This window comes from Argiope bruennichi, chromosome 9, assembly GCF_947563725.1.
Source record: "Argiope bruennichi chromosome 9, qqArgBrue1.1, whole genome shotgun sequence".
NCBI lineage: Eukaryota > Metazoa > Arthropoda > Arachnida > Araneae > Araneidae > Argiope > Argiope bruennichi.
In genome coordinates this window covers 59,792,073-59,814,373 of record NC_079159.1, presented here as the reverse complement: position 1 = coordinate 59,814,373, position 22,301 = coordinate 59,792,073, and the positions used below count along the sequence as shown (strand labels likewise).

Here is a 22,301-nt window from a genome sequence, read left to right as displayed (position 1 = left end):
ATTCGTCAAAAGTTTTGGATTCCAGATGGTTGTCCTCTTCACTTCTTGAAGGAACTGACGTTTTTAATCAAAATCTTAGTCTTTCTCGAGATGAAAGTCTTGTATAGTTGAAACACCAATTTTGAAATAAATGATCAAGAGACGTCCATCATTTGCAAGCCTGATAAAATTGGCACGAACTCGTCCTCTCTTTGGTGTCTATCTCATCAACATGAAAGCCGACAATTTGCATTTCACTATCCTGGCCACTGTTTCGTATCCTGGAGATAATCCTCGGAGCTCATGGAATCGCAAGGTTTCTCCTACTTCACACCCCATCTGTCAGAAGAGCCATTAATAGAGTAATCGCACTACCGTTGCCCACATTCCATGCCCTGATGGATGGTAGTTCGCCTGAACGTCAACAGATGGCGATTTAAAAAAACTTGGATCTGAACTCTTCCCCTCTCCCTTTTTTTAGAACTTTATTATTCTTGGATGCTTAGATGCATGCAGTCGCAATCCGTATTTGCGCTTGATAAAGTGTGATATCAGGGTCGTATGCCCAAAATCTATTCCTTGCATTTTAAATCTAAACAACTAATCTCATATGTCCAAGGTAACGAATCGTAACCCTGAATAAATATTGAGATTTCAATGAGGTGAGTCGATCATTTATTAGTTAAATAAATGCTTATTATAAGTCTGACCATAACTGCTCATGATTTTGTATTTAATCCATATATATATTTAATTTAAATTACCACTTAGAATTGTGACGAATGACCAATGGATTGAAGGATACCAAATGCTGCATGTTGTTACCACGGGACAATAAAACACCGCTGCTAATTCAATTATACGATCTCTTGCAAGCATCTACGCTTGCTGAAGCGAGGTAATTATATTTTCTCTACTTAATGGTATGTAGATATTTGCAATACATTAGAAACCTAATTGTGCAAATTCATTGCGTCCTATGAATACATCTATACACTTTGAAATTTTATTGATCATATGCAGATAAACCCAATTTAATAATAAAATGTCTTGTCATTTTGAAATACGCGGAACAATTTCTTGCATGTAAGTAGTACTGATCCAAAATCATGAATTTATTCCTTATAGATAGATTTCCAAAAACTTATTTTGCAAATGCATCGAGTTCTCTGAATATGTAATGATGATGCAATTGTTCGTTATTCAACAACAAGCAGTTGTCTCGCCGGAGTTGAGAGTGTGTGTATTTGGAAAGATACTGATATTTTATCTTGTATAATTTCATAAATTTCAATCTAACGCTTTAATTAATATACTCAATGTAAATGCAAGGGCTTTTGACCTAAAGATAGCTGCTAAGATATATTTAATTAAAGACTGGCACACATTTGGCTGTTTTGAGCAATCCCTCCTATAAAATCTATATGCTTATATGTCCCTATTAGCGCAAACTATTGAATGATATCTTTAAGACGTTATTCGATATTTTGAATACTGTATAAATATCATGAAGAAAATGCGTAGAGCTTCTTTAATTAGAGAAGGGTCTTGCACATTGGTGAATGTGATTGGTTGGGGATCTCTTCAGTGACAGATTAAAAAATTTTGAGGTCCTAGGCAGTGTTTATCGTGTTATCCCTCTTTAATAAACCGACCAATTTAGTTTCAAGTTTCAACATATTTTTAACTTAATCAGTAATTAAGTTCTTGATAGTTAATTTTATCATAGTAACTTTTCAAAAATGTTTTATTTATTTATTTTTAACACACACATATATATAACGAGAAAAATGGCTAAAGTAATAAATTTCTCGGAGATCAACCATAAATATTAGATATATTTCTTCTTATACAAATAAATGTTTCTAATTATTAAAATAGGTAATATAATGATAATAAAGTTCTAATGTAATATTCAAAAATATTACTTTTCAGGGCATATTAAGTGAAATCTAACATAACCATTTAATTGGCTAATTAATATTTTAATGTATTATAAATAAATAAGTATCAGCTTCTAGTTTAACTCACAGTACCTTTAAAGCAGAGAAAATTTAAATTATATCAGCAAATTCAACATACTGAACAATCGGACTTACAAAAAAAAAAAAAAAGCATGTTTACGAACGTGTAATTTCTCCCCCCCCCCTCCAAATTTTGATTTCATTTCCTCTGCTCCCCCCGCCTGGGGAATGTAGCCCCAAATGTAGAAAAGTAGTATGCAGCTTCTAAAACTTTCCTCCATATCTTTTTTAAAGAATTATTGTTTTAATTCATATTCAGTGGAATTTCAACCTCTTCCATTTTCTTTTTTTGAAAGAGGTTGTTCAAAAGAAAGAGGCTTCCAAATTTTCAACCTCATTCATTAAATTTTTAGCTCATAAATATTTTACTTTTTATTTTTCGTACTTACAGTGGCGGTTTGTCAACTCAGAAATTAATAGCGCTAAAAAAATATTTCTCAAAAGTTTGCAGTTATTAAAAAAAAAAAAAAAAAAAAAACCACTATATCCATAAATAACCGAAAATTTTTAATTTCAAATTCGAATATGATATATGCAGCATTTCATTCATATGAAACAACTAGTATATCATATCAATTTCTTACAGTTTTGTCAACAAAAATTATGTGAATGTTAAAATGATAATTTAATAGTTAAAAGTATCTGAGGCTCCTCTTCACGCATAATTCCATCTTTGCTCAGTTAGCTAGATAATGCTCATCCAAAAATAAATATCAAATAAAATGTGCAATAAATGATCTGCGATATTCATCATTTAATAAGAATTGCACCTGTATAAGAAATTACATTTGAATGACATTTTTTAAAAAAACCCACATATTTTTTTTTAAATAATCTAAATGAAAAAAAAAAAAAAAGTAATTAATATTCAATAAAGCAGACATGTTTTTGACAAGGCAACAAGAATCGAAACAAATAACCAATAATAGAAACAGAAAAGAAAAAACAAAAGCGAACTTTGGTTGGAAGTGCAAAAATAAATTATCTGAATTCCCAGCAAATTTGCTCTAATTGCAGTTCTAGCACCCCTAAATTAAAAAGAAGAAAATAGCAACTATTTTTCCTTCAAATCGATTGTAAAAGCAGTAGGCTTTTCTGGATTGCATGCTGTTTTCCCTCGACTTGTTGATTCCTCTTCAGTCTAATTTTTACTTTTTGCCATTTTCTTAGATTTACAAACTAACAATGAAAAAGCCACCAAATAAGATCGAAATCCCAGAGTATAAACATAAAAAAAATCGATAGGAAAATGAAAACGTAACTTAAAAAAAAAAATCCAGGGAGGTGGACCCTGATGAAAAAGCCACCACAGCATATCTATCACTACCTTTGACACTCGTTAACACGGCCAACTGATAGTACTTTTATTTGACTCTAACAATATTGCAATTTATTCGAATAGGAGTATAATATTTCTGAGAACATATGAAACTACTGAAGCAGCACAAATTGAAAAATCAATTAAATGCTTTGTAATTAGATTTTGGAAAAATGAAAATTTTTATCTAAATCAACCTCTACTTTTCAATGATAGCAAAAAGTAGATATAACTGAAAACACACACATATTTATTCAGTAAAATATTTTACAAATGCATAAACACTATGAAATAACAAATATTTACATTCTTGAATATACAAAGATTAAGAACTTTCCTAAGCTGGGCAGACATCCGCCAATTACAAATGTCTACAAAAATGTTAAAAAGGTGAATTCATTCCCAACTTAGTACAAAATTCTAGACGGGCTCTCTTCTGCTGCCTCACATTCACCCTGGGAAAATATAAATAAACAATAATATCAATACTTGTAAACTTAAAACAAATATACATGTTTTAAATAAGCACATGAATTCAATTTAATTTTGTACAGTTAATTTCATATGCTATTAAGTTATTTATTTATTTGCATCATACAGAAAAGCAGCTTTACCACCAAAAATTTATTTTGTAATGTAAAAATTCAAAATATAAAACAAGAGAAAAAAATAATATAAACAAAGAAATTCTAATTTATTAGATTTTATAAACAGAAAATTTATATACATTTTGGCAATAATATCCATAAAGTAAAAGCTATTTCACTTCTGGGGACGGTCTTTGGCGAATTGGCTTAATATTTGGTGACCTGGTGTTTTGACATTTCTACTCTTTTTTGAAATTCGGGAATCTTTAAGTAATACATGAAAGCCTGGCAAGCAATAGTCAGACTTGTAATTTCACAGAGTACGATTAGTAATCGATCGTGGGTATTTCTGATCTGACCAATGAACTTGAGTGAGAATTTCAGCCAAATTGCCACACAGCATCTTCATTTTTTTTCCCTCTGTGATTTGTGAATGAGCTAGATCTGCTAGACTTTCATGTGTAGTCTATGAAGACTGGATTGTTTCTGCATTTTTAAGTATAATTTTCATTTTTAAGTATTAAGTAAATATCTACTGTACCTAAATACTTACTGTAAATGAATTTCTATTTGTACCGCCTTTATTAAAGTCCATTCAATCCATGAGCCTGTCCGAATTGTAGCAGTATGTAATGAAAGTCGAGTGGGGGGGGGAGGAATGTCCGTTTTATGAATTACTTTATTTGGATGAATTTAAAATATAAAAGTTGTTTAGACAATTTTAGAATGATTTCGAGGCCCTTTAATTAATGTAAAAAATCTAAAGACTATTTTTTTAAATGTTCAATCAAACAGATTTTTCTAGACCATAATTTTATATCATGATTTCCATGAGCGATGAAATATGTGTCAAAATATCTACGGGTACGGATTTCTATTCCTCTTCTACTACTTATCAGTGTCTATCAATTGTGATGAGTTTGTGCTCAGAAAGAACTCTTTTCAAAAGACCAAAGGTACAGTAATCCATAGATGAAACACCAGGGGACTTTGTAGGAATATGTTGAAAAGGTGAATATGAAATACATGTATTAATCCCCATTTTTTTAAGGGAATGCTATGGTACTTTCCAAAGTATGATTTGCAGTTTTCTCTGGATTAAATTTCTCTCCTTAAAATTCCTGGGATAAAGAAATGGGATCTCTTTTGTAAATATGGGTTGTAAAACTCTTTCTTAACAACATGTTAAGTTGATAAAAATTTCTTTTCCATTTTTCTTATTTTCCATAGTAGATTATTAGACTCTTTGCTGATACTTTCTTTGCATTGACGAAACCAGATTTATAAATTCTTTTCTCTCTTCATATTCAATAAATAGTAAGTAGATCTATTTTTATTGGTCAGTTAGGAAACTATGTTTTATCAATGGTCAAATTGTATTATCTTCTGTTAAATAGTTTTCATACAGAGTTCTGCATTGAGCCATATACTTCAGCAAAAATTGGTGAACATCATATTTTTCAGTCTAAGTTGTAAATCTCGACTTATTATTTTATTTGTTATTCCTACAGATATATTTAAAGACTTCACAACTGATTTCTGTATCGGCGAATATTATTTGTACCTGCGGTTTCACTTTAAAAATATTTTATATAGTATATATCTTTTTCAGATATTCATTGGCGGCTTATTTTCATATAGAAATAATGATTGATGGGTTTTTTTCATCTCTGATCAATAGTTTTCTTATTTTGCACTTAGAAATTTTAATACCACATATGTCAGAATGTTTTTGAATTATGAATTAGGAATATTTCTCTTCGGAAAGTGCAAGATCATATCCTTCAATGTGACATTTGGAAAAAAGAATAAATTTTAAGGTAGTAGACGATATTTATCACTTCAAATAATAAGCTGTTGCCAGAAATTTTTATTTTAAAACATTTGCTTTATCGGAATCATTCTATAAAGGTGTAAATACACTGCATATTATATATATATATAAACTAGATCAGATTATTGAGATTCACATTACCTCACTATTTGACTTTTAGCACATACTGTTTTGTGGAAAATATGAAGATTACAGCTGATGTTTATGGCAATGTATTAATTAAAAATGCACTATTATAAAAAAAAATGTATCCCCCCCCCCTCCATTAAATAAATCTAGTGACAAGTAAACAGTCAATTATATCAAAATTTGGAATGGGTGGAATGATGTTTCAAAAAATGATGAAGTGAGCTTACATAAGAATAAAAAGAAAAATCAGTTTTTAATCCTACAAAACAAACCATAACTCTGAAATACAAGGGGGTTTATAATTTTCTCTAGTATATAGAAAAAGTATAATTATAAAAAAATGCAGTAAAAAAATTGTATATCAATTTTTAATCATTTTTTTTAATAAAGGAAATGCTAAATTATTAAGACATAATACACACTTCGAACAAAAAGAGCTGAACTTCATAAAATGACAAAGTAAAATAAATCAGTTAATTGGACAACAAAATGAATAAATTTATATAAAAAGTTCTTGTGATTATCAAAAATTTTGTACGATTATTACAAAGGTAAAAATTAATCTATTTTAAGAATGATAAATTGATTGATTTTAGAATGATAAATTTAGTTCCGAAATTCACATCATCCAAAAACATATAAGAAATGCATCAAGCTTCTTGCACTTAAAGTGGTTCTCTGGAGCAACATGAAATTTTTTTAATTGTATCCATCTTAATATTTTGCTATAATCTTCTCAACTAATGTATACTACAACATGTTTTTGAGATTCTTAAGTAATATAATCAGAAAACAATTAAAATTAATATCAGAATGAATAAATCATACTTAATCTCATGATGTCTGACCAATTCATTGATTGGGAGAAGTATGAATGGCCACAGCGCACACAGCAACCAAATGTAGTAAGGTATATGTTCTATAATGGCAATGGGTTTTAAGCTTGAATCCACATGCAGAGCAATGTCTGTTACATTAAATAATAAATGCAGACAAATTCTAAGAAAGAAGAATAAAAAGGTATATAAGAATATAAGCAAATCAAATCACTTTTTCAAATCATGGCCAATACATTAAAATATATAGTTGGAGATTTTAGAGAAAATTCTATGACACTGGAACATTTACTTTCTTTGATTTAATATTTCTTTTTAGATTGAAATGATCATTATGGTAAATAATAATACTGCTCATTTTGGACAACTACTTTATTTGTTTGCATTCATATGAGAATATTAGCAATCATATTTCTAAAATATGAATAAAAGATGATTCTTTCTTGGACTTTTCTTTTGATTCTATTTCATTTATTTAAAAAGTCTACTTTAAAAAGCCTCTAGTCATAGAAATGTATTTAATTGTAGCATGATTAAAAGTTTTAATATTTAGATCATTAGCCTGCATGTCACATATGAATTATTGTATAAATTCAAACAATTATAATCAAGTTATTCATTAAGTTAATGCAAAAATTATGTGAATCCATAAACATTTCAAACCCCTAAGAAGTTCAGTCATAGTTTTGGAAATATATTCAACTAACTAAATAGTAAGAAAGTGGAACATATTAATAAATAACAAGATTACCAAATTTTTTTCCTCTGAAGGAGCAGGGAGGAATCCAAGATTATGTATTTCTTTAAATTACTTTTTCTTCACAAAATTTTGAAAAAAAAAAAAAAAATTATATTTATCATTATTTTTATAAAAAAAACTTTAAGTTTAACTAGAACACTTAACTTTCTTAAATCGAATAAATAAATTTTAATAAACACCAAAACTTAAAATATTGCAACAACTAATAAAGTCTGATCATTCTCAATATTTTGTGTGTGGAGGGGGGGGGCTGCAACAGTAAAAATTAACCAATGAAATAAAAAGGGGTTTTGTTATACCCAATGCGTAAAATTTATTAGGATAAAAATAAATTATTTAAAAAAATCAAGTAAATAATAAATACTTACACAGACAGAGCAGCAATGACCCAATACTTGTTTTCAAATGGATTACTCTTCCACAAAAGATGTGAACGGTGGATGAATCCCATAGAAATGAATACTGGAAGAAGGTGAAAAAATAAAGGTATTTAAGTTTCAATGCAAAATTATTATTGCTTATTGTTTCAGAAATCTCTTTAAAATATGCAGATATGTCAATAAACAGAAAACTGTTTTAAATCAAATAATTATTGAGAAACTATATTAAAGGAAAGATGCATAACTGCTATATTGGATTCAGCTTATAGTTCAAAAAGAATGTACAGTTGTATCTTTATTAAAAGGATGCTAACACCACAGATACAAAAAAAAAAAAAAAAAAAAAAAAAAAAATTAACAGGCAAGTAAATTAAATATACGCATTCTATAGAAAAAATTAAGACATAAAATTGTTGTGCATATAATTGTTTCAGAAAGGAAAAAAAGTTTCCAAATAACTCACCAAAATAGATGATAAGAAAAAATGAGATGACATTTTGACTAACAGTTAGGGCAGCAAACCAAGATTCGGTGGAGAATTTCCTTTCTGTTTTACTGAAAGAAATGAGTGTACTACAATAAATAATAATAACTTACAGGTGTAAATTATGATAAATAATCATCAACAATGATATGACATTAATGTATTCAATTTCTATGCCCATTTTAAAATGATAATAAGAAAAGGGGAAAAAATGATAAAGCATTTTTGCTGATAAGTTCTTACCTCAAATCCAGTGATACCCAACATATATGTGCATCACTTTCAAGATATAATTTGCAGGCACTGGACATGATACAAGCAAAACTGAACACAGAAACAATCACTGATGGACAGAATTTGGCACAAAAGCAAGCAGTGAAAAACAGAATGGCCTACAAAATAAATAATTCAATGCAAAATCATTTCATTAATAACATTACTAAATTTTGTAACTATGTTAAACATTTTCTTGAGGTGCTTCTTTTGAATTTTAATTAATATTTTTACAATTTAAAATGCTTTTTTCTATTGTATCTGAATAATGCTGATTTTACTTTGAATTATTAAACATAGGGATAAATTATAGACTTTATGAATATGTTAATGATGCAATATGTAAAACAAAAGGAAAGTTGTGCATATTTGTAAATTTCTGGTACAATCTTTCCAGAAATTGCACCAATTCTTTTATGCATTCAGTTTTTCTCACTGAGAGATTCAGAAAAAAAAAAAAAAAAATATGCACCTGGACAAAAAAAAAAAAAAAAAAAAGTACTTTTAAGACTTTTATGTAAAGTATATTAAAAATAAACAATTTTTAAGAATTGATGATGCTACATACCTTGATAGTCATCAAACTTTATTAAATTACTATAAGTTTAGTTTACAAGACAATTTTACTGAAATATTTAGAAAAAAATTCAAAAATAATATTTGCATAAAATGAATGAAAATTAGTATTAATTTATTTATTATTAAATAAATTAATACTAATTTTAAATATGAAACGAACGTCTAAGAAAATTTAAGAATTCTCTATTTTCTATAAATTTAGTTCATTGTCAAGAAATAGATACTTGTTAACTGTTCTTCTGTTCAACAAAACTTTGATCATAGAGAATAATTCTGATTTTCCACACCTCAAAAATAAACATTCCTTTATTATTATGTTCTTAAAAAAATGTTTCACGATTTTATTCAATTCCTCTAACAGATTTGAAGGATTAAGGACCAGAAGGAAAATGAAGAATAAAAATAGACTTTTAATAATGATTGTAATGAATTTCAATGATACAAAAAACATTTTTTTATCCATTTCTTTGTAAAAATATTAAATTGATTACACAATAACATAATATAAGAATGCGAAATACTTTTAAGAAACATATTTTGCTTAATTAACTATAAAGCAGAATTTTTTTCTAATTATTTTCTATCTTTTAACCTTCACTTATAACATTATTATAAATATAACAGATCTTGAAATCAATTTTCCTCAACTTCATTATTAGATGGCACTATTTGCATAGAAACAGAATTTAATTAAAGCAATAGTTTATTGATTCAATTAAGCAAATACAAATTCCAGCAGATCAAAAATCAAATGAGGGGAAAAAAATGATTACTAAATTCCATTATATTAACATGAAACAAGACAAGTTTAACAAAGTGTGTAAAAAGTAACTCACCTGCCTATTGACAACATTGACGTTTTTTCCTGTGGCTAACATTGTGGAACGTGGATCAGGAGGGTTACCAAGAAGTGACAAACTGAGCAGAGGAATCTCTATACACATCAACCAAAGCATGTGTGCAAGAGGAAGTGCTAAAGGCAAGAAAAAGATGACAGCAAACATTTGCAGCAAGGCCAGGCACAAGTAGGAGCATAGAAGGAACTCCAAACCATTACGCATGTTGCACATGTAATGTCTTGCCTTAAAAAAATATAATAAATAATTAAATAAAATGTTTATCTTGTGATGGATAAAAATGCTGCTACAACCTACTTTCAAAGTTCATTTCCTTGCCTAATAAATATATGCATAATCACATTACAAACATAGTTTTTATCTGAATTAAAGAATAAGTAATTATTTTTTAAAAGAGCAAAGTCTGATGCATATAAAAATCGGAGACCACTTTGATTCACTCGCAAGTGAACTAATATTTAACTATATTCAGCTATCTCACTACAACTTTTGCATAGTAAATAATAAATGCATAATAAAATTGATTCAAATAAAGGTATTATGATTTATGGTTTTAAGAAAGCAAAGTTAGATTTAATATTAATTGTTTATAATTCTATTAATACTCGAGAGCTGAAAAATATGTAAAAAAAAATTATTCAAAGTAAAGCAGTAATTGTAATTATTTAATAAATTTAAAAAAAACATTAAATAGATTAAATACATATGTAAGATTTAAAAGAAGAAGAGTAAAGAAGAAGAAGAAAAATTAAATTATAAACATTTATTCATTTTTGTACTAATATATATTTGTATATATATATATTGTAATATATATTTTGTGTATATATATATATATATATATATATATACATTGTTCAGAAAAATGCTAACCTCCATGATTAGATGATAAAGGCTAATGGGATCATCTCGATGGAAAAAGATGCCACAAGGAAGACTGTTAAGCACAGAACTTAAATTTTCCAAATTCTTCTGCTCAGGATCATCAGGTACTGCTTGTTGAATGCATAGATGAGGTAGTAATGGTTCAATAGCAATACTGAAAAAGCACAATATATTCAAAAATTATGACTTGATTTAAAAATCTATATCTCTGAAAAGTAATAGAAACAGCAAACATGAGCATTTCTAAATGTTCTTGTACACTTTTTAAAACAAGAACATTATACACTCCTTCAGGCGAATTGCTGATCTTGGGCAAGACTGGGATCAATCAAAAGGGCGACAACTAAAGGACAGTCTCTTCTTCTACAATCATATCGTGCCATAAATAATGACACGATATGATTATTACATGCTTTGTAGTATAATAAAGAAAACCAAATATGCCTTTTGGATGCATTTTCTATGATCAATTAAAAGCCAAGTTCAGTTAACTTTGCAATTTTGGTTATAAATCCACTCAACATATTTCATTTATTTAAGTCATTAATTTTTTTTTTTTAGTTATTACATTTTCATGCATTCAAATATATTGACCAATAGATGTTCAACCATTTGTATTTAAATTGCTGATACAAATCTACAATTTTAATGATAAATCTACCTTCTAAATCTCACCCATAAAACTCTTCTTGTTTTTGATAGTTATCCTGTTCAAATGCACTTGAAAAGACAACCTATTGGATTTGCCATGGATGGATTTCATTCAAAATTTGATAGGAATCTACACATTTGGTGTCAATAAATTTCATCCATCTAACATAATGTGTTTTTGAATTCTCCTGTTCACAGACAGGCAAAGACCTCTCCAAAAATGTGCTTTTCAGACTGATCTGACGTTTAAAACCTGAAAATTCATCAAAACCTTGAATTCAATTCTTTTTTTTTCTTTTCTTTTTCTTCTTTTCTTTTTCTAAAATTATAACAATACTTTTTTTCTCTTTGCATACTTTGAATATGAGAAAAAACAAATTGAACAATTATTTTTTTGAGAATGGAATCTTGCATCCTTTCAGCAATGTTTGGTATATCTATTACTCACAGAATTGAAGCAATAAGTAAATGCCCTTCCATCTACAGTCTACACTAATGGAGCATATTGTATTCCAGATAATGATTATAAAGAGCACTGGCACAAATACTTTCATATTATGAAAGTTTACTTCAGTATGCAATATTTATGTATTTTTAGATATTATTTTATGAAGTCATGCCATTCTACTTGAATGCCTTCTTAAAAAGTTATTAAATGCAGAAGCTTCAGATTACAATGATAATGACAATATGATAACCATCTCTCTCTCTCTATATATATAAATAATTCTTTGGTAAAAAAATATCATTGCCATAGTATATCTCTGATGGGTTAGTATACAGTTTAATTTTAGTTTACACTAAAGCAGAATAAAAAAATATTAATATGAAAAAAAAAAAAATATGCAGAGCAAAATTATTTGTAATAATTATGTAGTTAAAAGAACTAATAATTTATTCTGCATTTTGAATACTTTTACCTTTTTTATTAAATCTATATCATAAAAATACATTTTATAGTACGAACAAATGTTAAAAAACTTTAATGACATACTGAATAAAAAATTTGCTAATGGAAATTTTAATTTTGTCATAAAATTTATGTTTTATCAAATATAATTTTTAAAAAAAAACTAATATTCTGATTATACATAAGAATTATAAGATAGCTGAAATCAAATCTAGAAAGAAAACTAGAAGAATAAGCAATTTTCTCACTGTGATTAGAATAGAAAATGAATATTCACATATATTCATGCAAGCAATCATATCCTTTTTAATAATATTACTCATGAAAATAATAACCGAAAGCATATTTCATATCAACCTTCTTTGCAAATAATAGCTTTATTTATTATTTTTAGTAATTAGAATCTTCCAGAAAATCAGTAAATACTTTAAAACAAATAGCGCTAAAAAAGTTTCTTATCCAACATTTCATGATTACAATTAATGCCTCTCTAGATTATAAGATTTAATGCAAAGGTAAGCAAATAACTATTTTTTTGGCAGGTACTTGTAGCTTGTTACACATTGACTGCTGTGTTAAATAGCAGCCAACTGAAGTCCCTTCCTTTATTGAAATTCCAATCATTCATGGGTAATGATATTGTATCAGTCTGTTATAAGGAAAAGATTAAAATAAAAAGTTAGTAGTAAATAAAAGTCTCGTTTTTCAAGTCACAATAGAAAAACTGAATAGTTACCTAGCATCTGCTTGAAGAAATATGGGCATATTAAGAGAATTTGCAGAACTCCCCAAACAGCACACTACTTCTCCATACTCCTGCATGATGCAGATCATTTCTCTGGTAGCTGTGGCAGTGCAATCTGTAAACAAGGATACCTGAAGAGGTACATTGTCAACATGTTCAATGTGGGGGCGAATATTCTCAGTACCTTTGGGAAGTTTTGCCTAAAGAAAGGGATTAATCAATTTAATTAGTTTGGAGAAAAAAAAGTAGAGAAAGAATGTCATCAAAAATTTATTTAAATAAATATTCTAAATTACTATTTTGTTTTATTTGGCAAAACTTTCATTTGAAACAATTTAATTTTTTATTTATTAATAAAACATGAAAGCATGCTTTATGGTTTTGGCAACTGGAGGAATGTATTCAAAATAATGTATAAATTTCTTTTGAACAGATATGGCAAATTTGGTATCAGGTGTCACAAAACTACGGCTGGAACCAATACTACCTTTCTTCACCTAAGCCATTCTATTGATTTACTGCTTACAATTTTATATTAGTTTTACTATTTATTTGATGATTTAAAAGAGGGGAGGCAATGAAGAGATAAAAAGTTACATTTCTGAGCTAATGATTATTTTATGCTTACATTTTAAACTCAGCCTATATATTTTTTAAAAAAAAAGCTTTAGAAATTATTTAAAAATTTTAACTCACACAATGTAAATTTTTTTGTATGTGCACAGACAGTTGCAAATATTAAAGTTAAGAAGAAAAAAAATTAGCCTTTACAAAAAATTTACTTCCTTAATATAACACATTTCAAAGCAAAAGAATCCAAATTTGTTGGCTATTAAAGTAAACTGAAATTCTCAGTTACTTTACTGAACTTTTACTGAACTATTACTGAAACTTTAACAAACTTTATTTAAAAACATGCTTTAAAATAAGCACACAAAATTTATACTTTATTTACTTTTATTAAAAAAATAAACCAACAATTTTCTAATAATCAAACTTCTGGGCTTAAGTCATAATTATATATATATATATATACTATCCCCCCCCCAAAAAAAAATGCTCAAAAGAATTACATGCTGATTCAATGTTTTTTTGTTTGCCATTTTCAAAATATCTCCAGAATTTGCATATTCATGTTTGTTCTTTCACCATTTTGCAAATTTGTAGGAATTTTAAATACTTGAAATTTAATTACGCATGAAAAGTAATTATTGAAGATTTCAAATTTATTCAAGACCACTTACTCTATTGGACATATCAAAAGTAACAGGGGCACTTTGATCAGTACTCTCAGTAATATGACTAGGGGAATGTGACACATTGCTTTCATCCAAACCAAATATATCTTGCAGAGAAGAAACAGATTTTTTATGTCTGATTATTGGGTTTTCATCTTCAAATAATATATGCGTTTCATCCATCGTTCTGAAAAATTATAAGGGATAGATTAAGCAGATGAATTTTCAGCATTCCATGCATTATTTAATTACTACAATTTCATCTAAATGGGTTTTGAAAAAAACTTTTTAATAGATTCAAACAAAGCAAGATATTGACAGGAAACTCATAGTTATAGCCATGTTTCAATTATAAAATATAAAAATTCAGGGTATTTTTAAATCTGTGACAGTACTAGATTATTATAATTAGACAATGGAGAGTTTTCTGAAAGTAATAGTATGGAGCATGATAATGAGTGATGTAAGTGAATAAAAATAAAATTAATAAATATTATAATTATCTTTGCATGAAAAATTGCTTAACTTAAGAAATGATTTTTTTTTAAATTTTGCTTTGAGTATAAAAAATAAAGGAAGAAAAGAGGAAGAATATTGCTTCATTTTTACAGAGTGTAGAAGTTAGACTTAGTACTAAGGAAAGGGCATATTTTGATGAAAGATTGCCATTATAAAACATTAATTAATTAAAAAGTATAAACATTAAATCTTAGCAGAGGCAAGGAGGATGCATTAATGCTAATAATGCTTTTTAGAACTAATCTCATAAAGAATCAGTTTCACAATTTTTTTCAAAAAAGAAAAATAATTTTAATTTCATATGATAAAAAAACCCATTCAGCTATATTATTCTTAGGTTTATTAGCATATCACTTTTAGCTCAGTGAAATTTCCTTACCTGGTTGTTACCATATTACAGACAGATACAGAATCACCTCTATGTAGATGGTTGCTAATTTCTTCACATTTTGTGGCATTAGAATCAACATTGATAATACTAGGAGCACTTGCATGACGTAGAGGAACCTATGGAAAAAGAGACAATTTTAATTGATCTGTTTTATTTTTACACAACAATATTATTATTTCATTCTAGCATTTTTTAAAAATACAATTCATGCACATCATTTATTGAAGTTTAGAATATACTTCACTTTTAAGAATAGATGTGTCTTCAAAATTTCTTCCAGAATTTATTATTAATAACAAAATAATGAAACTAGAAAAATATTTCATTTAACTCGTTAGCACAATTCTAATATCTTGATTTAAAATATTTAATCAAGTTACAAAAGTTATATTCCAAATTACATTTATAAAGTTAAAATCAGAAGTAATTTAACTTCACAAGCAATTGAAAAGTGATACATAACTGAAATAAAACCATACATATCAAAATATATACAGTAGTCTTACCTCTGTTCGATTTTCAGCTGGGCTTGAATCTTCGGTGGTTCCAGGAAAAATATAATGGCGTGAGAATTTCAGAGGAGAAACTGTATTGCTCTCTTTATCAGAGCTGAAAAGAAAACAACAAAATAAATGTAAATAATATATATGATTGAAAAAAATTAAATATAAAAGGCTTAAATATAACTGGAAAGAATGAAAGAAAAGGTATGAAAAATTAAATATAAAAAATGCAATTGAATAAATACTATTAGATACTAAATATAAGAAAATGAAAATTACCTCATACATCACTCATTAACATAAGTTTACTAAGGATGCACATATAAAAATATGGAAATAGCCATGCTTTACTAATTCTCCTCTCCTTCTATGAATATTTGAAATTTAAAGCTTTAATTTATTTTAAAAATAAAATACAGCGTAGCATTTCCGGAAAGTCTAATGATCAATTCATACATTTTCTGTTTAAGTAAAAGAAATAAAATCTAATGATAAATCAATTGCTAAAAGTTATACCAATCACTTATGACAAGAACAAGACTTTTGTTTCAGATTCTATTGAACTTTCGTAACAAATTAAAAAAAAAAAATTAAGACAAAATGGTCAGGCAAATAACAAAGAAAGGTTCCACATGCCATAAATGATTTTTTTTAAGCTACTCCATTTACATGCATTATACAGGTGACCACAAAGTGCTCCCCAGAATATAAATGTAAAATTCATAACATAAAGAAAATAACACTGCAGTTTTTTCCTTCTTTGATTATTGAATATTTAACACAACTTGCATGAAATCAGAAAATCAAAATTAATGATAATTTAGTAATTTTAATAAAATGGATTTAATGATGGGAATGATGTTTGTGGTTATATTAAGAAACCAAATTTACCATTTCAATTTAACAAAAATTTAGGCAATAATATGGATATAATCCTCCACATCAAAATTATACAAGAATAAAATGAAATATTCAAAGAAAATAGTACACTGATTTTTCTTCAGAGAACTATTTTGTAGAATTAATGATGCAATTGTAGGCTTTATTCATTCAAGTCAAGCAATTTGTTGTCCAGGGGTACCAGATGTGCTTTTAAATTTTTTAATAAAATAATGATAACAAAAATAATAACTTATTATTGTCTTTTTTATTACAGGACTCAAACAATCTTATGTTCATAAATATCAACATACTCCCTTTCCTCAAAATCAAAGAATTCACACAATTTTAAGGACAGGCAAAAACAAATTTGAAACAGTACAAACTACAAATGGATGTATACAGCAATTTTTTAAGGCAATTGATCTTATTATATTTTCACCTATGTATTTATAAATTGCAATACAAACTTAATGAAACCAACAGTTTTTGTGCAATAAATATTTATAATCAGGGAAACACTTAATGCTCATTCAACACTTAACAATAAATAAAATAAGGTACAAAAAGAAGATATCAAGATTTTATCATTTAAAATAGCTCAAAGAATTAAAAAAGTAATCAAACTGTTTACTAAAATTGTCGAATACAATATATCTACGATCTATAACATTCATTTGAATATAAATAGCAAAGAAGGAATACAAATAAATTAACATTCTAAGATACCTTCAGATTTCGTATGAGCAGTAATGGAACAATCTAAAACATTAATTTGTTAATGTATCATGTAGTAGCATCCCGAAGTATCAAATAAGCATTAATAAGAGTGACAGAAATCTATCTACAACTGCAGCTGCAAATTTATTGTTATTTTTATGACGAGATAAAATTTTCTCAAAAGTAGAATCAAGTATAGTTTCAGAATAATAAAGGCTAATATTCAATAATGAATTTTTGAAGAATATTGTTATTTTATATTTTTTTTCTTTTAAACGAATTTATTTATACACTTTGTTATTAATTCAAAAATAAATAAAATAGAAAAAATAAGGAACCTATTTACTGATATTTTCAAAAAATAAACATTGACTTTTTACAGAAACTGCAAGTTATCTTAAATTTACATCATAATATTTTTAAAAAATCTTTTATACTCAAACTCTACAGATCCTACATTTTTATACATACATTTCAGTAGTTTATCTAATGAATTAAAAAAAACATTTTTATAACAACAAAAATATTACCTGGTTTCATCACTCAAAAGAGAAATATGACAATTCCAACCAGATTCCAGGCCCATTTTTTCTGAAAATACCTATTTAAAAAAGTGAAAGAATTATATCATTAGAGATAAATGAATGAAACTTTAAGAAGCTAACAAAGAAAAGATTTCAACTCACTCTGCTCCTTAACTCATTTTCCTTTGAGAAATGAACAAAGCGAATACAAGCCTTGTCAAGTTGTTCAATTAGTTGTACAAAATCCTGCAAAGATACAAAAATATTTCAAATTTAAAAAAGTTATTAAATTTTGCTAAAAATAAACATATATTAAATAAATTCTACTATTAAATCACTTATTAGATCAAATTCAGATCACATGAATTAAAATAAATTTAAATATGAAACTAAATGTTATTTTATAGAAGACATTTAAAAAAATTCTTAAAAAATGATACTTTGAAAGATTTAAGAAGGATCCTTCTTTGTAATAGAATATATAATCTTTTACTTATTCTGAAATTTAGCATATACATCAGATTCTTATTATTTCAGAATGAGAAGAGAAAATAAAATATCAAACATACTTTTATTAAATAAAAATTTACAGATATTAAATTTGGTTAAATTTCTTGTTTAATCAAAAGCAAACAAGAAATTTTTGCCTTTTAAATTACGTCAAAGCATTTGAACCAAAACTAGGATATTTCTATCAATAAGAAGAGCCTGTATTGCTTACTTATTATTGAAATGGTTTTTCACACCTGTTACGTGGTTTTTGACAGAAAAGTATGCCTTAATATGGAAAGTATTATGGAAGTATTATTTATATTTAATATTATCTATTAATAATAATAGTGCAAACAAGTTCTATAATGCACAGCTTGTACCCTACATTAGACATTGTGATGGACTTACTAATGCTTTACTAAATTTACTTTTTTACTTAATACTACTTTTAAGGTTTGACTGACATTTGTCTAACCCAAACTCAGAACCTGCATAAGAATCTTTATGAGTTTCATGAATTAAATGTTCATTTAAAATATCATGAATCTTAATTTTTTTTTCTTTTGATATCTATTATTAATTTGAATTTGTCACCTAAAAATCTGAATATCCTATATAAATACATAAAACTGATATAGCCATAAAAAGTCAGGTAAATAAGTTCAATCTATTGAAACTTAAATAAAATGTTATAAATTATGTGGATATATAAATTGATTCAAAATGCATTTTACAGGTGGTTGAATCACCTTGATGCAATGTGAAAATTATTCACAAAATTAAAAATCGAATTCACAATACAGCAAATTATAGACTTTATTAGATTAAAACCCATATAAGTATACTTGACAGTGGAAGAGCTGGTTGTTTGGCTTAGCTGGCAACTTTTAAAAAAGAAATGGATTTTAATTTTTAGATACCAAAATAATGGATTAAGCTTAGGCTTGAGGAATCTTTTAAAAAATACGGCAATTTAATAACAGTTGTTTTGAGTTATGCATGTAAAAAGAAATAAGAACTAAATATTTTTTAGCAAATTATGGTAGCCATGGGATTATGGATAGAGTTAGATATATCACTGCAAGACAAGAATTACTTATTAAGATTAAAATACTGCCAGAATTTTCATCAGGAAGTCAATGTTAGTTACAAAAATGTTATTTTAATACATGCAAATGGCTTCTAAATTTTGCATTATTGTAATTTTATATCCAATTGATTATGTAATAGATTTATAGCTAGCATATAAAATTATCGTAGCTATCTAACTGTACTGAATCCCTGCTTAAATTAGTGTATTTGATTATGTAATGGTATAATGCTAGTATATGATTATGAGATGACTTTTAAACTGAATTTTAAATGGACTTATTATATGTATAAATGATTAAGAAATTATGGATATTTTATTTACACAGATATACTGCAAAACTGCATTTACTTTATATTTATTGTATTATTGTATTATATTTATTGTATTGCTTTATTTTATTTACTTTGTATTAATATTATTTTGATTAATATTTATATTTTTTGTATGCTTTGCAGGTCGACGTTATTTTTCGATACGTGCATATACTTAAAAAATTAAAAAATACATTAGAATGTAAATTTTGGTAGATACCCAAAAAGAACTAAAGAATATTGAGTTAGATTTTATAAACTGGGAAACAAAACCTGTAAAATTTATCCAATGATGTCTTGAAAATGTAAAGTTTTGGATTGCCAATACAAAAAGAGCAATAAAAAAGTAAAATAATGAACAGTACAAATTCATAAATTTTTATTACAGGAATGAAATTCATGCAAAAAAACATAGAAATAAAAATCAGAAATTAATGAACATTTCTTTTACCATCAACATTATACACTGTCTCTCAATTACATGTGTGTGTGTACGTGGGAGCATGTACGTTTACATAAATTTTAAAATGTTGGAAAAACTTGGTATCCCAAACTTGATATAAACTTTAGTCTTTAGTATTATCATTAATAATAATAAAAGCAATTATAAAAGTAAAAAGAGATGCACATTGCTTTCCAGAAATTCTGTAATATTTAGAAGATAAAATAATTGCAGATGGAATTCTAAGAAAAGATTTGATTTTTAATAAAAGAAACTATCGAAAAAAATCTATTAGGAACAATATTTAGATAGAAACTAATGTGGATAAGAAAAATAAAAGCAACAATGATTATCTCCAAATAACTTTTTAGATAAGGGATGCATACAAAATTGGAAAAGTCTTTTAAAAATTAAAAAAAGAACAAGGAAGAAAAAAAAGAAATAATGAATAATGTTACAAAAAAAAAAAAAAAAGGACAATAGATAAAGAATTGTTTTTCAAGTGAATTTCCATTCAATCAAAGCACAAGCTTCGAATAAAATAAACTGCTCAAATTAGTAACGGAATTTTATGATTTTGGTGAAAATAATGGCATGAAACTTTAAATGTGAAGAAAAGCATTCAAGCATAAACTTTGTAAGCTTACAAAGACTCAAAATAGAATTCTGCGTGATTTAAAAATTAATGATTTGCTATAAGCATGAAGAAAACAGCATTAACTATAAAATTAGTTATTAAAAAACTGAATTTGAATACTTGAAATTATTTTTAAAAGTAAAAGCAAATACTTTTCAAGAAAACAAATGACATATTAAATAGTAAGCAGTTATGTTTCTATTTACTTTATATGCCAGTGAATTGTATTTCAGTTATCAAAATTGCAATTTGAAGTTAATAATTCAAATTCAAACGTGTAAATAGTATTTTAAACAGTATAAAATAAAAATTTTAAGTTTAAATATAAATCGCAGACTTCTAACTTCGTAAATATCCAGGAACAGCAAATACTGAATAGCACGAAACTCTTTAAAGTTAGTGATATTGTTTGATTCCTGCTATGGTTGAAGTATTACAAAGCATAAATTAACAACCATACCAATAAAAGAAGGACATACAGGACAAGCTTGATATTGCATTGTCACCATTCCAATGAAGATTTCATTTCCCAACTGACGCAAGTAGCTGTTAGCACCACAGTTCCACTCTTCAACCTTCTTTTCCTGCTCTGATAAAATGAGAGAGTCACTGCTAAGATAACGATTCAGAGAATGTGGATGGCTGCAACCCTCAACACAAGGAGGATCCCAAGACCTATGAGAAATCTTTATTTAATAAATATTTTAACAAATTCTCTATTTAACATAATAGTAGAGAATATTTTATCCAGAAAAATTCCGAGGAAAGAACATGATATTTTGCAAAACATAAAATGTTTTCTCAGCATGTATGAGCGTGTTAGAAATATTACACATCAGACTACCAGTAATTAAACATAGTTAAATAAAATTGTTATCAACAATTAGATATTTTAAATGTCCTAAATAACAGAATATCACTATTAAATGAAACATAACTTCTTAACACTAAAGCTATTATAATTTGGTCATAACCTATTTTCTAAAGCCAATTTCAAATTATTAGAAGTATTTTGTGCTGCATTGACAATGCTATGATAAGCTTTGGTATGCTTAATGCTTTATTAGTATGAACAATAGAATTTCAGATTTATGAAATTTGACAATTTCTTTGAAAGATGTCACCTTGAACAGACCTTTAATTTTTTTTAAATAACAAAAATCAATGTACCACATTGGAAAAATGCAATAAAGAAATAAATTCTAGTAATGACTTTTTTTTTTTTTTTTGCCCTTTTCTAGCATGAAATAGAAAGAAAGACAAAGAAAACAAAGTGCATTTTTTAAAATCATTAATTTTAAAGAATATAATAACAATACAT

General features: G+C 26.8%; 1 protein-coding gene across 4 annotated transcripts in view; it reads right to left on the bottom strand.

Annotated features, from left to right (window-relative positions):
* Positions 1-3,554: 3,554 nt before the first annotated feature.
* LOC129984132 (transmembrane protein 94-like) overlaps positions 3,555-22,301 on the bottom strand; it is a 37,838-nt gene continuing 19,091 nt past the window's right edge. For all 4 annotated transcript variants that reach the window (XM_056093925.1, XM_056093926.1, XM_056093928.1 and 1 more), the window contains exons 16-29: positions 21,460-21,655; positions 18,168-18,251; positions 18,012-18,082; positions 15,886-15,988; positions 15,368-15,495; positions 14,476-14,656; positions 13,223-13,431; positions 10,914-11,079; positions 10,020-10,265; positions 8,575-8,723; positions 8,311-8,402; positions 7,836-7,929; positions 6,700-6,870; positions 3,555-3,776 (exon numbers count right to left, since the gene is read on the bottom strand). In XM_056093925.1, coding sequence (XP_055949900.1) covers positions 3,704-3,776; positions 6,700-6,870; positions 7,836-7,929; positions 8,311-8,402; positions 8,575-8,723; positions 10,020-10,265; positions 10,914-11,079; positions 13,223-13,431; positions 14,476-14,656; positions 15,368-15,495; positions 15,886-15,988; positions 18,012-18,082; positions 18,168-18,251; positions 21,460-21,655 — 1,963 coding nt within the window. In that variant the 3' untranslated portion in view covers positions 3,555-3,703. The remainder of the gene's footprint in view (positions 3,777-6,699; positions 6,871-7,835; positions 7,930-8,310; positions 8,403-8,574; positions 8,724-10,019; positions 10,266-10,913; positions 11,080-13,222; positions 13,432-14,475; positions 14,657-15,367; positions 15,496-15,885; positions 15,989-18,011; positions 18,083-18,167; positions 18,252-21,459; positions 21,656-22,301) is intronic.